The 15,647-nt window shown below is 40.6% G+C and overlaps 1 protein-coding gene across 2 annotated transcripts in view; it reads right to left on the bottom strand.

Moving 5' to 3' along the window:
- sbf2 (SET binding factor 2) overlaps positions 1–15,647 on the bottom strand; it is a 98,716-nt gene that overhangs the window by 21,743 nt on the left and 61,326 nt on the right. For both annotated transcript variants that reach the window (XM_088004286.1, XM_014997183.2), the window contains exons 18-23: positions 7,405–7,575; positions 6,977–7,248; positions 5,080–5,252; positions 4,799–4,872; positions 847–1,042; positions 576–703 (exon numbers count right to left, since the gene is read on the bottom strand). In XM_088004286.1, coding sequence (XP_087860412.1) covers positions 576–703; positions 847–1,042; positions 4,799–4,872; positions 5,080–5,252; positions 6,977–7,248; positions 7,405–7,575 — 1,014 coding nt within the window. The remainder of the gene's footprint in view (positions 1–575; positions 704–846; positions 1,043–4,798; positions 4,873–5,079; positions 5,253–6,976; positions 7,249–7,404; positions 7,576–15,647) is intronic.

Consider the following 15,647-nt stretch of genomic DNA (forward strand, 5'->3'; position numbering starts at 1 on the left):
AAAACTTGAAAGTATCGACAGTCAGAGCAATGACTAAACAGTTTAGAACTGGGCCAGTGATAGACAAGGCTGCAGAGGGAAATAATTTATCTTGAAAACGTTTGAGAAAAACGGTAAAGGAGGAAAGACTGGCATTTTGAGGTCACAAAAGCAAGCAAGAAGCCAAGAAGGCTAAGAGGAATGAACAGTATGAACTATCCTGTTGGCAATAGTAAATTGTCTAAAGTATTAGCAGCAGGCCTCTCAATAGTGGTGGCACCTGTGACTTGTCAAAACTGTTTTGTTTGGATTTTGTTCCCACTGAAGGAATTAACTTGCAACATAATATGAATTCATCTTCAGGCGAGCGTCCTTAGCAGGGGTGCCAGTAAGTGTGGTGCCAGCTCTATGAAGCACTTAATATTTGCATAACACCAAGCCTTTGAGAGCTGACAGAAATGATCTGTGCGACACTTAAATCGCATGATTCCTGCTGATGATTTAGCTCTGAGCAGCATCTTGCTGAGCTATACTCAACAACATTTTAACAACCAGCAAAACTAGGAATCACCTGACAGGCGTGCTCGAGTGTTTACCTGGAACGATGCCGAGCGGAGCTGCAGACCTTCCTGCATGTTCTGCTGCAGCTGGTTCTGGATGCTGATCTTCTTCTCTTTGGTCAGCGTGGACACAGGGAACGCCCTGATGACCGCCTGCTCCCCCACTGCACAAACACAGGAAGAAAAATAAAACAGAATTTGTAAGTCATTCATAGCATTAAGAAAATCCCTACGTGGCACTGGATATTCTATCACTATCTGCAATGGTATGTAAATTACACCACTTCTGCTGCGATTCGGTGCGTACCTAATGGATCATGAGGAATGCCTTTGAAGATGATGCGGTATGTGGTAAGAAAGAGAGCCCCCTCTGCTGGCAGGATGTGAGGGCCCCCGAGGAGGCCCCCGGTGGCCTCTTCCCTGCCGTCGGGGTCCAGCAGCACCCGCAGCCCTTCTGACACCACCTCCTCTCCAGGAAGCAGAGCTGGACGAAGAATCTTCGGCTGGTGGGAGAAACACAAAAACCCAGCACATTATGCAAAAAGAAAACAGGCGCCGTACCTGTTTGCAGGCACGTCCGCGCTCCAGCTGAGGCGTTCTTTTTTTTTATTGACAAGAAAGCACTAAAACTGGACGGCTCAGCAGTGAGATTTGCGTCACTGACTCAGATTCAGGAAATAAATTTATCATCATAATGTCTAATCAGAGCACCATATGGCTTCTTTGGAGAGGTTTTAAACCTTACGTGCAAAAACCACCGTGCAGCATTTTTAAAATGATCCACAAACATCCAAGAAAAACAATCAATTTGCAACCCTATGAGGGGAATAATTTCCCTTTTCAATCTCTGCAGGAGAACTCGCTCAATTGTGCCTTATTGAGGAAAAATAGTTGTTTGTCTTGTTCACTGAACTTAACTATTGATTTTCACATTATGTTTTCGACATCTGGACAACTGATAAGAGGTATTTTGCACATGTAGAAAAGATTTTAGCAATAATTATATTTAGAGATTTACATTTAAGTGGAACTCACATGCATGACAAAGCATACACTTTTGTTTTTGTTTATTCAGTTTTAAATTGTGAAAAATAAAAATGGAAATAATTAGAAAAATTCAGAATATGAACTTCAGAATATGATGCAACTGTGTTAGCAATCGTGTCCAAGTAGCTTGGTCAGTAACTATATGAATGTTTGTTGAAATACTTTTCACATGGAACAATCATCAATCATGCATGCACTGGCCTATTCTGTCGAAAGGAAAGAAAAGGTGAGTCCTGGTTTCCAAGAAATATTTAATAGCTCTTCACGTCCATATAGTCTGGAAAAAACTTTATGGTACATGCAGCAAAAAATAAATAAATAAATAAATAAAAAAATATGCCATCTTTACTTTTTTCTTACAAATGTTTCAGATTAAACATTTTTTTTTTAAATCAAATTAAAATAATACGATGAAATAATAATAAAATAATCAGTTTCCAAATGGTGATTACATTAATTAGAGGAAACAAAGGCTGTCCAAGCCAAATTGGTTAAACGACATAGACAAAATGAACACTCTCTTTAACTAATACCTGGTTGTCGCTGACTTAGACTTTTAGATCCAGTTTGGACCCATTCTGTTTTGCCGAATCATTTCTATGTGGTAACAGTAAACGGCTGCACATGTGAGATGCTCGTTGTGCTCAGAAGTGGTTTTGGCCTTGAAGCTCTTCCCATAGATGCCATTTTTGTTCAGTTCTTCTCTCATCCTTGAGCAAAGCATCTTAACCATAAGTGAAGTTAGTGAGGCCTGCAGTGCTTTAGACCTTCTATGTTGCTTTGTGACCTTGCTCATAGGATATTGATAAATAAAAGAGTCACCACTGTTTCATGTTTTCACTATTTGTGGAAAACTGTGTTCTAATCTAGTCCCAGAGTCACAGAAAGGACTCTGTAAGCCTTTCCAGACTGATACATGTCTACAGGTTTCACAACTTTCGAGATATTTTAGCCTACTTCATGTTGTCAAATGGGTTCTGTTAGATGATTTCTTAATTGTAAAGATCTGAGAGTTAATATTTCCCAAGGAGTCAAGTTGGATTGGAGCATTTTAACAAATGAAATCTCAATTAACTTAAAAAGTGTTTTTTTATGTACTCGGGCTACATTTGTCTTATATTAAATTTAATTTGATGAGATGAAACACTTAAGTGTAAAATAAAGAAGTTTTGAACACTTTTTAATCCACTGTGGCTTACAGCAGTGCACTTTAGTGGTTTGTTCATAGGACTGATTATTAACCAAGACCAATGGTCAATTTCTTCAATTGCATGTCTGCACCGTCGCCGTTTCACCTCCTTCTGACCTGCAGAAACATTCAATTGTTCCACAGTTCAAAATCTGAAAGAGAAGGGACATCAGCTCAATCCGAGGGTTTCCTGTTGAGGCCACAGTCGACCTAAGGGAACTGAGGTCTGGCCCGGAGATAATTATAGCCTCTTGAATCTGTCCTTGAACGAAAAGTGGGACAGAGAAGCAGAGTCCCCGTGCACCTCATTACTCCTGCAAGCTAAACGATCCATTACGGCTTCTACGTATTATGACATCAACCATCCAGGCAAATCAAGACTCTTGAATCTGTTGTGGCACGCTTTCTAGCAGATCCTGGCATATTCTTAAGAGTGGAAGTTTTGTCTCACATTAACACGTGAGCAGCAGGCAGAACGTGCATGTTGGTTTCCAAGCTGCTCCCAGGACGGTAATAGCATGACGTTTGTTTGTGTGTAATTGTATGATTTGTAGAGAACTGGCAGACATATGGCACAGCTGGGTCCACAAGTCAAAATATAAAGTGCGCTGTTGCCTGGACAAAAAAAACAAAAAAAAAACTGGATGTGACCGGCGTTCTGCAAACCAGACTAAATTTAGAGGAGGCACGAAAAGCACCAAGAGTCGTGACGCGAGTAAAAAACCCTTTCTAAAGATAACAATGTAAATTCAGATCACTTACTGTTGCCCATTTGTCTGGTAACATTTAAAATGACATGGCCTTGTCTGGAGAATAACATCCACTTAAAAGTCCAAGACAAATAAGAAACCTTTTGGGTTCTAATGCAGCGTCTGGTTAAAATTAAACTAAACACATAAGCACAAACCCCTAACAGGCCTCAGCCCTTGTCAGGCATGGTGGTGTGACATCATGACTTGGTCACCTTTCAGTTACAGTATTATAGAGTTAACTATGCTGCAAAGTACCCACATGAGATCCAGATGATACAAATATGTTGAATAAGGTTATATTGTGCAACTGTTCTTTTTTTTCTTGGCTTAATGCTGATTTAATAAGCCCATTAAAGCATCTAAGCCAGGTTTAGTTGGACAGCAATCTCATTTAAGCTGCTTCTACATATGTTGTGGAGCTTTATTGCAGCAGACTGACTGCGTGACGTGTGTGTATTTGGATGTTGCTGCTACAGACCACTAGTTCTTTGGAGCCTGCAGCCTTCACGTTAATAGTTTAATGTCATGCAATGTTTTCTACTGTATTTTTAAATGATTTATAGTGAGTGAGAAAGAGACAGCAATGTGCTGAATATGACTATGAAGAAGACGACTTTAGTGGTTTTAGTGCGCAGGAGGAAGATGAAGACAGCAATCAATAACTTGATAGGCTGATGTATTTTTAAGTAGCCATGTTACAGGCAGATACTGCATATAAAAAGTTAAAAAAAAAACTTTCAGTGTAAATATCTCATATTGCAATATGAACACCTGCGACTAATAGATGAATGCAGCCCATACATGCACACATTGTTTTTCTTGCCAAAGTTGGTGGGTGTGGCTTATATTCAGGCGTTCTCAATAGTCCGTTAATTACGTTACCCTGGGAGGAAGTGACTTTTATTTCCAAATTGAAAGATGTGAATTGAAATTAAACAGAATCATAAGTAAAGGAGAGTGGGACTAATATTTAGCAATTATTACAAATACTAATTCCTTGTTTTCTTATAAAGAAAAGTGTATAGACAGACTTTATACATGTATCTGCCTGCAGGAGATGATTCGGTTTTTAGAGTAAATGGGGGAGCAGCTCTTGCTCTGCAGCACGGCTGAATCATATTTTCCAGCTTCAGGAGAGAACATCAAAATTGAATTTGCTTTATGATCCTCTTTAGCTCAACATTATTCTAAGTAGATTCACAGCTTTAATTGTACAAAGCCCTGTGCAGATATAAGCTTTCACACAGCTCAGTGGGGAGGAACACACTCACCTTCTGAATAGGGGGCAACCTCCTGCTTTCCCTATGAACTGCCTCTAAAGCCTCCATCTGCATCGCTACGATTCCTGTGGGTCAGACACGGGGATCGGTTACCCAGAACACACACTACAAGTGCACACGTCCGTGTGTATCCACTTTCTGAGGCTGTCTGACATGTCAGGAGTTGGTGAGCTTATACATTTCTGTAGGCGTTGGCATCAACACATAACACATGCACCCAGGAGGTACGAAGCGGAGGGAGTCTGGGCTGTGACGGAGTGTGAATGCTGCACCTGGGATCATGCAGTGCAGGCTCTTGATGTGCTCCTGGGTGACGCCGCTCTCCGTGCACACCTTGTCGATGAAGCGGGCAACAAACCTGACCACGGAGTTTGCCGTGTCGCTGTTCTCAGAGTCCTCGAACCCGCTCTCCGTGTCGAAGCTCTCGGCCATGCTGCCAGCGATGCTGCAAATATAAATGATGACGCAGTTGAGATTAAGAAAAGGTCACGGGGCCGCTTCCAAGAGACGGGGCTGCGTGCTGACAGATCACACATTTAAACACGCGCCCCCGATAAAGAGCAGCGAGCGGCCGGGTGATTTTTCAGCGAAGCAAAGTGCTGATGGCTGGATTTAACTGGAGGTTGTTTCACATGAGAAAGTGATGCAACGCTCTCCCCGGGACAAATGCTGCATGATGAAATCGAAATGTTCCCTGAGAGAAACAAACAAGTCTGGGATGAAAATGTAAGACAAAACACTTCAAATATTTTCCACATAAATAAATCCTTGGCTGAAGCATTTCTGTAACTTTCAGAAATAAATAAAACTGGATAACATACCAGCATTATGTTATTTTTGTTGAAATTGAAATTAAATTCTGCACAAGCCGTAACAAAACGCAATATCGGATCATTGGACACAATTGTGAAATTCATACTTCGTTCCACTTTTAATAAACACCCACGGGCCGGATTTTCCTGTCCAACTCCCTCCACAGTTACAGCAAGACAGAGGAAAAAAACTAATTTAGTGCGGCCCATTCAGGGAAGTCCGAAGGTGGATGAAAACGAGCCACGTTCTGTTTAATGCCGGAGAAGCATAAGCCCAAATGACAGATTGAAGTCGGAAACAAACGAAGTACAGCAGCCTGTTTGGCCTGAAAAGAAGGTATCATGTAGACTGTGAGTTATTCCACGTCCACCCACAGACTTATCATCACCTTGTTTAATAGAAACTCACATCCTCCCAGATCCTGAAAACATAACTTGAGGTTTCCTCCAGCAGAAGCTGATTGTTCTACCTGCTGAGCAAGTTTAAATCAAGCTCTGACTTTGTTATGTTTTGTCAAGGAAAAATGTTATGAAACTGCAGAGCAGCTGTGCCTCAAAATTGTTTTTTTTGTGTCTTTAAAGATCCAAATTCAGTTTTTAAATGATGATTTTATAGAACAAAATGAAAGTCCCCTAATAACTATATTGGCAATAACCAATTTCGACTGCTCTCAAGCGTTTGTACTATGAACAAATCTTTAATTCACTTTAGAAGAACTTTGACCAACTCTACTTCCCTGATTTGTTTTAATGCCTTAAGATTACAGATTACACCATGAATGGTCTGCTTAAGGTCATGCCACAGCCTTTCAATCAGATTTATGTCCGGAACTTGACTAGACCTCCTACAAATTTAATCAATTTGATTAATTTAGTTGTTTTTCAGCCATTCAGATGTGGATGTGCTGGTGGGGTTTAAATCATTTCCTGCTGCATCACCCAAGTGCACCTGAGCTTAAAGCCACTGAAAATCATCCGTTCTCCTTCAGGATTTTTCTGGTAAGAAAATGAAAGTTGACATTTTTAATTGACTTTTTATGCAAGTTTTAAAGGAATTTTGCATTAAAGGTTTCACTATTTACTCAATAATGCAAAGCTGACACTTGTAATGAACTTTTAATGCAACTTTTAGTGCACCTTTGCATTAAAAGTGTCATTATTTGCTGAATGACACTTCATGACAACCGTTGTAAACATTTATGAAGAGTCATTCATGTGTTATGTCATGTTTATGACAGTCTCAAGTCAGTCTAATGCACACCCGTTCAAATAAAGTGTTACCAGATCTCAAGTGTAAAATAAAGCGAAACAGGAAGAAATCGAAGCATCGTCTTGGTCCAGAGAAGGAAATCCTGACCTGTTTGTCACAATGCTGTTGCTGCCACTCTCCCAGTCAGTGACGGGCGCGTTACGCAGGAGTTTGTTCTTGCTGGTGTCCAGAGGAACCAGCAGGTAAACCATAAGGTTGGCGTAGTGGATGGCCTGACTGAACACGGTGTTCTCCTCGTTCTTCACCAGCTCCTGTTGCTTGTCCTTGCTGAGACTGGGCCACAGGCGCAGCTGCTGCGCCGCCAGGTCCATGGCTGTCTGCTCCTCATCATTACCTGCAGCAGACTGGGGGTCCGCATCCTGCAGAGCCAAGAGTAATAGAAACAGCTTCACTCCTTGGCTCCAATCACAATAAGTTTGTTAAACTTCAGCTATAATTCACTGTGGATCAATCAATTCATCTTTATTGAGAAAAGATTTAGAAAGCACAGCTCAGACATTTCTTTTTCTCCTTACCTTAGGGGTGGCGGCGATGGCTCTCTTTTCTTCTGGGGTGTTCAGGTACAGGGCCCGGATCTGACTCTGGACTTCACTATAGAAAGTGGCTTCCCAGAACTGCTGGTTGGTCCAAATGGGATGGTCCTGTATGCAGGTGTAGGCAAATTGGTTCACTCCAGCAGCCAGTCTCTGCAAGACAAAACAGAGCAGAGGTTATGATGCAATACTTAACAACAACAACAACAAAAAAAGTTAAGAACGCATTATCTGGTTGCCATTAAACCAAGGAAGCGTATTTCCGATGACACGCGGAGTGAATTATGCAATTTGGAGAGATATTTGCAATACTTGTAGCTCAGAAAATGTTTGCCGCTGTTGGAATTTCGGAGGATTCGATGATGGAGTAACTAAGGAAAACCAAATAAGGATATGCAAAAGAACAAAATAATTATGCGCTCTCACGGCACAAGCAAAAGGGTAACGATCGAGCATTTGCCCAAAAGTTTTCTCATCGCGATCTTCGAATTTTTTAAATTCACGCTGTGTGACAAGGCCGGCTTTATCACCTCGCCAGAACATTGGACAATAAAAACAAACCAAGCAACTAGAGAGCTAACTCAAAAGGTACCGCTGCAAAGCAAAATTATCACCGACCGTCCATATGTGCAGTCAGAAGAGAGGCTGGTTAATCCTTTCAATGGCTGCACATTTACCGCAACAGTTTTCAGTAAAATGAGTCTGTTAAAGTGTTAAGAAGTGGGAGAAACAACAAAATCAAGCGAGCTATGAGGTTTAAAGCGAAAATCAATCATTCGCTGCGAGTCATAACTTTTTAAACAGATAACAACCCCTGTTGGAGCAACGTAGCACCCCTTAGAGTGGTCTGCAAAGTGAATCAGCCGTGGCTCGCAAAAACAGCCACTTCGGAGGAAGCTGGAGTTCTCGGCTGAAAGCGTCAGCACGGCCGTGTGCTGCACTGCGCCAAAAACGTATGGTGAGGAGACGCTGAGCGATTCCAGAAAAATAAACTTGCATAGGATAAACAACACAACCTCAACAGAGGCTGTGTTCAGATTAATGAGCGTCCACAGAAAGCAAACTTTCACCATCCATCCGTCTCGAAGCCTTAGAGCCACATGCATGGATCAGGCCTGTTATTAGATTAGCTTCTGATTTCTCTCCCCTGAGTCTGACACAAGCCAGTGGTGTCTATTATCACTTTATAGTTTGCTTTTGAAGAAAGAGAACTGGTGGCGGGGGAGGTCACTGTAATTACAAGAGACAGAACCAAAACAGTGGGCCAAACGCCAGGAGGGTGCTGAGCTTACAGCTAATGCCCACACAGCAGAAACACACACACACACACACACACACACACACACACACACACACACACACACACACACACACACACACACACACACACACACACACACCTCTTCATACTAGAGCTAAGTGTTCCTCCTAGTTCATAGTCGTTAATTTGTTAATCGTTCTTTCCTGTGGTTTAAATATCCACATTTTTGCCAGATTTGATTGACAGAAGCACTAATTTCTGAGGATGCACTACAACTTCAGCTGCTACTTAGTGAAAGAGAAAAAGTATTTAATAGAAAAGGCTGGTTAAACATCTTGAAAAACTTAAAAGTCACACTGTTAGACAGTTACACAACTGCTGCTTAACCTCCTGCTGATCGGCTCCTAAATGTTAAATAACCAAGATGAAACCAATTTTCAGGAGAAACAACATGTCTCTGATTAAAGTCTGTTTTCAAAGGCTTTCAAGGTGTTTAAAGACTGAACCTTTCATGTCCTGCTGGCAAATGAGAGAACCTAAAAAAAAAAAAACAGATTTTACTCATAATAAAGGAAAAAGATCTACAATGGTTGTCTGAGTCACTTGACGCTACGAGCCAAAAGGACAACTCTTGAGCTAATTTTCAACCCCGTAACCACATGTTTTGTTCCGATTCATTATAACTGGAAACAAACCGTGGTTAGCGTGGTATGTGTCCTTACCGTTACCTCTTCGCAATCTCGACCTGATTTTTTTGAGGTGTGGAAGATAATGCTGGGACATCAGGTAAACAGTTTGACAATGTGACCACGTAAAAGATTAGTTGAGGACCGATATCGAAGAGCGTCCTTTTTTATACCATCGGTTTTGAACGTTTTAGCAAACCAGCAACCAGTTCTTCCATGAATGGCATATTCCATTTCAACCCTGTCCCAGTTGGCTCCGAGTTTTCCATCTTCACTTTAAAATTCAAGATGTCTGTTAGTGACGTGAATGGAGGGTGAATTTATGGAGTTATTGAGACTTTTATAAGCTGCTCGAGCAAAAGAACTTTGGATTGTGATGTGCGCAGAAAGTTAGACGACCACTTCCAATGTGGGGGGGAAAAAACCCACGCAGACATCTGCAATCTGTTTATGTAAAAAGGATTTAGGCCTGGGCAATGTGACGTGCAACTAATATCAACATATAGTTCGGATTTGATGGTGATTCAGGACTCTGATCCTCTTTCCAATTGCAGGGCAAAAGCAACAAACATTGTAGCTGTCTTTAAGCTCGCAAACACCTGCAAACCCGACAGGTAACTCATGATTTGAGACAAAGATAAATCCTTTTAACTCACAAACAGACTATGAAAAGACTTCATATACATCTATGAAACACGTGCAACAACTAAATGACAGATGTCAGAGCATAGGAGCCAAGCACTGAAACATCAGATCAATGCTAAGGAAGGAAAATCCTTGTAGGCTACAATTTAGGGCTTAAATAAATGGGAAATGCTAAATAATCACATTTTTTGCCATTACGAGATCTATAATAATGGTTTTAGGAGGGCTTAAAGAAACTATGCCTCCAGCAAATTAGAAGTATACATGCAATGGTTGGTTTGGAAATTTTTACATGATATGCCATAAGTTGGCCTGTTGCTTTGCTGAAGAAAAGTTTAAACATTTGAACATTTCTGGAAAAATCCATACAATATTAGGAGTCATATGACGCTCTAATGCCAGTAATCAAAGTCATATCCAGCAGCGTAAGCACATTAAACGTCAAAATGTAAACAAGTAAGCTAAGGAAATGATGTGAAACAGAATAAAACTAAACGAAACACAACACTGTACTTGTAAACTTTAACATGGTACCAACTGGAAGGTGGATCAGGTTAGAGAGGAATCAGAGGAATCTCAAACAGATTCCCTCATCAGAAGTGAGCAGATGAAAAAGCAGCAGACGTGGGGCTTTGTGCTGATGATTTGTCACAGATTTCACAGTCAGCTGAGGTGTCAGCAGCTTTTTTTTCCCAGATCTTTCATTAATAGCAAAGTGGATATGGGAGGATTGTTTGAAAACACACCTCATGTCGCATGACTCCATTACCGAATACATTTGTAAGTGCCTTATTTGTTTATGTAACGATTAGAGTAAAAACCTCAAATTAATTTCATTTGTTTCCTTTTTATGTGACGCTTAAAAGCAGGTAGGGCTATTTCCCCTTCTGGCTCAGTCCATGGGTCTGCTGGAGAGCCATGGGGGGATGGGCCAGGGTCGTACAGAAGAGAGAATATTTATATTTTGCAAATATAAAACATTTGTAAGAAGCTAAATTACAATTAGTAGCTTTTAATGTGCACACAAGTTTCCGTGAAGGTCTTTTCCCGGGATTGTATGTGAAAAGTCAACCCAAGTAGGGCATAATTATAAAATGGTAGTGGAAAAACTACTCAGTTAATGCTCTGAAGAAGCAGACATGGGTTATAAAATCCCATTTTCACCATATAAGGGTGTACTGTTCAACTAGAAAACCTGTGCAAGTAAAGTGAAAGGCAGGGGAAGGACAACATTAAGGAGAGAAGCAGCCAAGCGGGAAAACAAAAATCTGGAGTAGTTGCAGGGATGCACAGCTCAGGTGGAAGAACCTGTGCAGCACACACAAATCCATCCTTTGAGGAAGAGTGCTAAGAACAAAAACTTTGTTAGAGAAAGCCGTAAGAAATCATGTTTTGAACATGGCAAACATGAAAAGAAGGTGCTCTGATCAGATGATAGCTGCAGAGTGCGACATATGGCAAAAAAAAATAAAAAAAATAAAAATAGCACTGCAAAATAACTTATCAGCAATAAACACAACAAAAATGCTTTGATTTCCACAGGAGAAAAGGAGCTTCCTTCTGCAGGATTTTCTCCATCAGTGGATTCTAAACTTTCCCCTCGCTTCACAGTCAGAAACTCTCCACTCCGGTCGGCCTCTAAACGACCGACGCAGCCGACCGGAGTGCAAACTCGCCGTAGATCATAAGCCAACTTTTAGATGACATTAATGACCGCGTGTTTAGATTAACTGTTCTCTCTCAGAATGACAGATGATTTATCTCACTTTACCATCAGAGGAACCATGCGTGCTGTCTTAGAGTTGAGCATGGGAAGGAGTCCAGAGGATTGCTGGAATAAATAACGAGGACACATCGAGAGCTGATCGATGTGATGAAGTTGAGCTATAGTGCAGCTAAGCCTGCCATTGTGCAAGACTGCAGTCTTAGAGTCTGAAGTATACGTGGACCCTGTCAAACTTTGCACGATTAAGTGGTAGAGCGTGGATTTAAGAAGAAATGTAGGCCTCTAGATACTCTCATACCTCTCTGTCAGCTGAGTGTGTTAAGCGTCTTGCAGCAGATGTTACGTGGGTGTGTGTCCATGTTTGCGCGGGTGGTATGGGTGTGTTATTTGTCAGGGCTTTCTATATTAAGCCTGTACTTTTCTGACTTGTCGGATATGCTTGGGTCAAATTGACCGAGGTCAGCCTCGCTTATTGATGACCGCTCACAATGCTCACCAAGTGTTTTTTTTTTTGTTTTTTTTTTGCAGGCAGATGTGCAAGGAGGAGGACAGAGGAAAGAAGAGTCAAGGGAGGAGGGAGGGGAAGAAGGTATAGGAAGAAAGATGAAGGGGAAGGAGGGAGTGCAGCTCCGTCGGACCCATCTGGCTGTGTGACGAGCGAAGAGGAGGAATGTGAAGTCGAGAGAGAAAGGGTGAAAAACAAGAAGAAAAAAAAACGAAGGGTGGGGGACAGAAAGGAGTAGACAGGTCAGAAGAATTAAGCTATCAGGTTCTGGCATCTCGTTTTGAACTCCAGGACCCGATTAAGACCGTTGCAGCATGATTGACTATGGCCTCAGAACATCCACGCCGCGTTGCAAAGAGACAAAAGACATAGCGCGTGTCGTCACTGAAACAAGTGCACACTTGAACAGAGACGCTAAGCGAAGACCATCATATCTGGGCTGTCGCAAGCCTGCAGGCAGCGACGTTATTTACATGTTTTGCAAGAATTTAGAGCATTCTTGAACTGCTGATACAAAACAGTCACTTGATTCTCTACAAGTCCTTGGTGAGAACGAATGTTTGACCTAAAAACAAGTCATCCCTTCAGGCACTTTTGCAAGCATGTTATAAAAACACCCTAAAATCCAACAAATTAAGAAAAGAACCACAACCCAGACCCAACTAGGAATTAATCACAAAGAAAATGAGAACCGCACAAAAGAAGTAACTAATGACATCTAGTCCATCAGTTAACCGGAGTCTAACCCAGCCTTCTTATGCAATGATGATTGACAAATAAGACCATTATTTAAAAACAGTTTTTTTCTTTCTACTGAAGTCATCACTGTCTGCTGCAAGTATTTGTTTAATGACCTGTTGCATTTTAGTATGAAAAATCAGCACCAAGAAAATCAATGCATCACAATGCAAATACTCTTCATGGTACCGTGAATGCGCAGTAATTAAGTAAACAGGCATGACAAAAGCTGGGCATTTTTACATACACAAAGGTTACGGAGTACGTCATAATCTATTGTGAGGACAATGTGGAGAGCAGCTTGACAAAGTGGGTTGACAAATCGGCCCATGGATAAACTCTGTCCACAGGAATGCTAACAGTCAAGTGTTTTTGTTGAGCAATAGATATGTATGAGCATTTCAATCTGCTATCCTCAAGCTGTTGAATAGATTTAAATGTTAGAAGAGATATCAGCCTGTCAAGGGATGAACAACAACGAATCCACTCATCGGCTCATCTCCAGATAAACCCACCGGTCTTCAGATAAAACCCCACAGGAAGTGGGCTTTGGAACAAAATGTAAAACCTGACCTGTGAAAAAGGGCAGGTGACTAAGAGGTGCACAATGTCTGGATGAAATCTGACTCCAGAGGTTGTCTGACAGAGTTTAGGGCTGCAACTAACGATTATTTTGGTAACAGATGATGATTCTGATGTTTAATCACATAAAAAAAAAAAAAAAAAAAAAAAAAAGGTAACACTTTATTTGAAGGGGTGTGAATAAGACTGACATGACACTGTCAAAAACATGACATAACATCTGTCATGAACATAAAGAAGTCTTCATGACAACTGTCAAACATTCATAAAGTGTCATTCAGTAAATAATGCAAAGTTGCTCAAAAAGTGGCACTGAAAGTCCATTAAGATACCAACTTTGCATTAAATTATAATTTACAAAATCATGCAAAGTTAGCACTTTTAATGGACTTTTAATGCAACTTTTAGAGCAACTTTGCATTAAAAGGGTCATTATTTACTGAATGACACTTCATGACAACTGTCAAACATTCATAAAGACTTCTTTATGTTCATGACAGGTGTTATGTCATGTTTATGACAGTGTCATGTCAGTCTTATCCTTGCTGCTTCACAGTATGACCTAATCTGTTCGTTATTTTTTGGGGATTAACCGGTTAATAAATGGATAGCCAAATGTGCTTTATCCTCCTGACTACCAGTAGTTCATTTTTGTCCTCTGTAGAGGACATTTCTAAACCTGAATATCTCCCGCCCCCTGCATTCTACTGAATTAATTCCTTTTGGTATCTGGAGAGGACATTTAGGGCTTTTCAATGATACCACATGTGAAGAGGTAGGACTTTTGTACATATCTTTTTCTAATTCATAAAAATTGCGTAATCAGTAATAACACATTTTATGGGAAGAGACAAAGTAAGTGCATAAAACCTTTTATAACCTTACAAAGAATGTGGGATTTAAAAAAAATGGTGATTGGACAATATTTTTTTTCCTGGTAGTTAGTTATAGAAGATGTTTTCTTTTTTTTTTTGCTGAATTTGAAATGGGTGAAGCTTAAACAAAATCACATGAAGAGCTCTGAGTAGAACAGATTTACAGACAAAGATTTTTAATGTTAGATGCAAAATGTGTACAGTAAGTTGTTCTTTCAGCAAATGTTTTTTTTTTAGTTTGTATGCTTCAGTTAATTAACTGAATTACTAAATTAGTTGACGATTACTTCAGAAATTGATCCATCACAATTAATTTGAGTAATTGTTTCAAAGTTGGGCCCAAAACTCTACCAGGGTTATAACAAATACTCTTAAAAGTAAGCCTACTAAACCGAAATATCAACTGTTGATGTTGCTTGCATGGTCAACATACCCTTTTCCAATTGACTTAATGATAATACTTACATAATTAATTAATAGCTGGGGTCACAAATTTCTTCTACTGTTATTTTGAGGGACTGAAGCTAAAAACGTTGGCGACCACCGACTTAAACTACCACAAAAGCTGAGGGAAGACCCAAGAGATATGAAAGCAAAACATCAAAACACAGAATCTGGCCAACAACGTCAGCTCAGCGTCAGCATCTGGGAAGCAAAAAAAAATAAACAGCGTCTCCGACACGCAGAACCTAGGGGACAGTCATTTCAGAAGACGCTTCCCACGTTCCCTGACCTGCAAACTTGGGGACTATGGCGACAGCATGAGGCAGCGAAAAGTCTGGCCAAGAATACCAAACGAGAACTGGCCCAGTGGTCTGACATCTGATCTGACAGGAGTTGGAGAGGACAGTTTCTTACCAAGAATCTGGTATGAAAGAGCACTCGAGAAAGATGCTATAATATTGTCAATAGAATTGGAAAGCTTGGACTGCAAAGCAGCACTAGAGGGAGAATAACAAGAAAAACTCTGCTCTTGCTCGGACTGAGCAAATCAGTTTTGTTAATTGACAATCCAATATTTTTGTCGTTATTCTTCAAAGTAATTCATTTCAGCCAATGCTTTGTTTGTCTTTCATTACGGCAAAAGGACAGAGTGATCCTTTGAGAAGTAGGGTCTGTGTGTAACGCTGGTAAATTGGGACATAATTTTCTTGCAAAGCATTGCGTAAGTGATGCAAAGGAATTTACAGAGAAGCCAGTAGACATT

This window comes from Poecilia mexicana, unplaced genomic scaffold (genome assembly GCF_051168715.1).
Source record: "Poecilia mexicana isolate PSO_F unplaced genomic scaffold, ASM5116871v1 scaffold_3, whole genome shotgun sequence".
NCBI classification, from domain to species: Eukaryota; Metazoa; Chordata; class Actinopteri; order Cyprinodontiformes; family Poeciliidae; genus Poecilia; species Poecilia mexicana.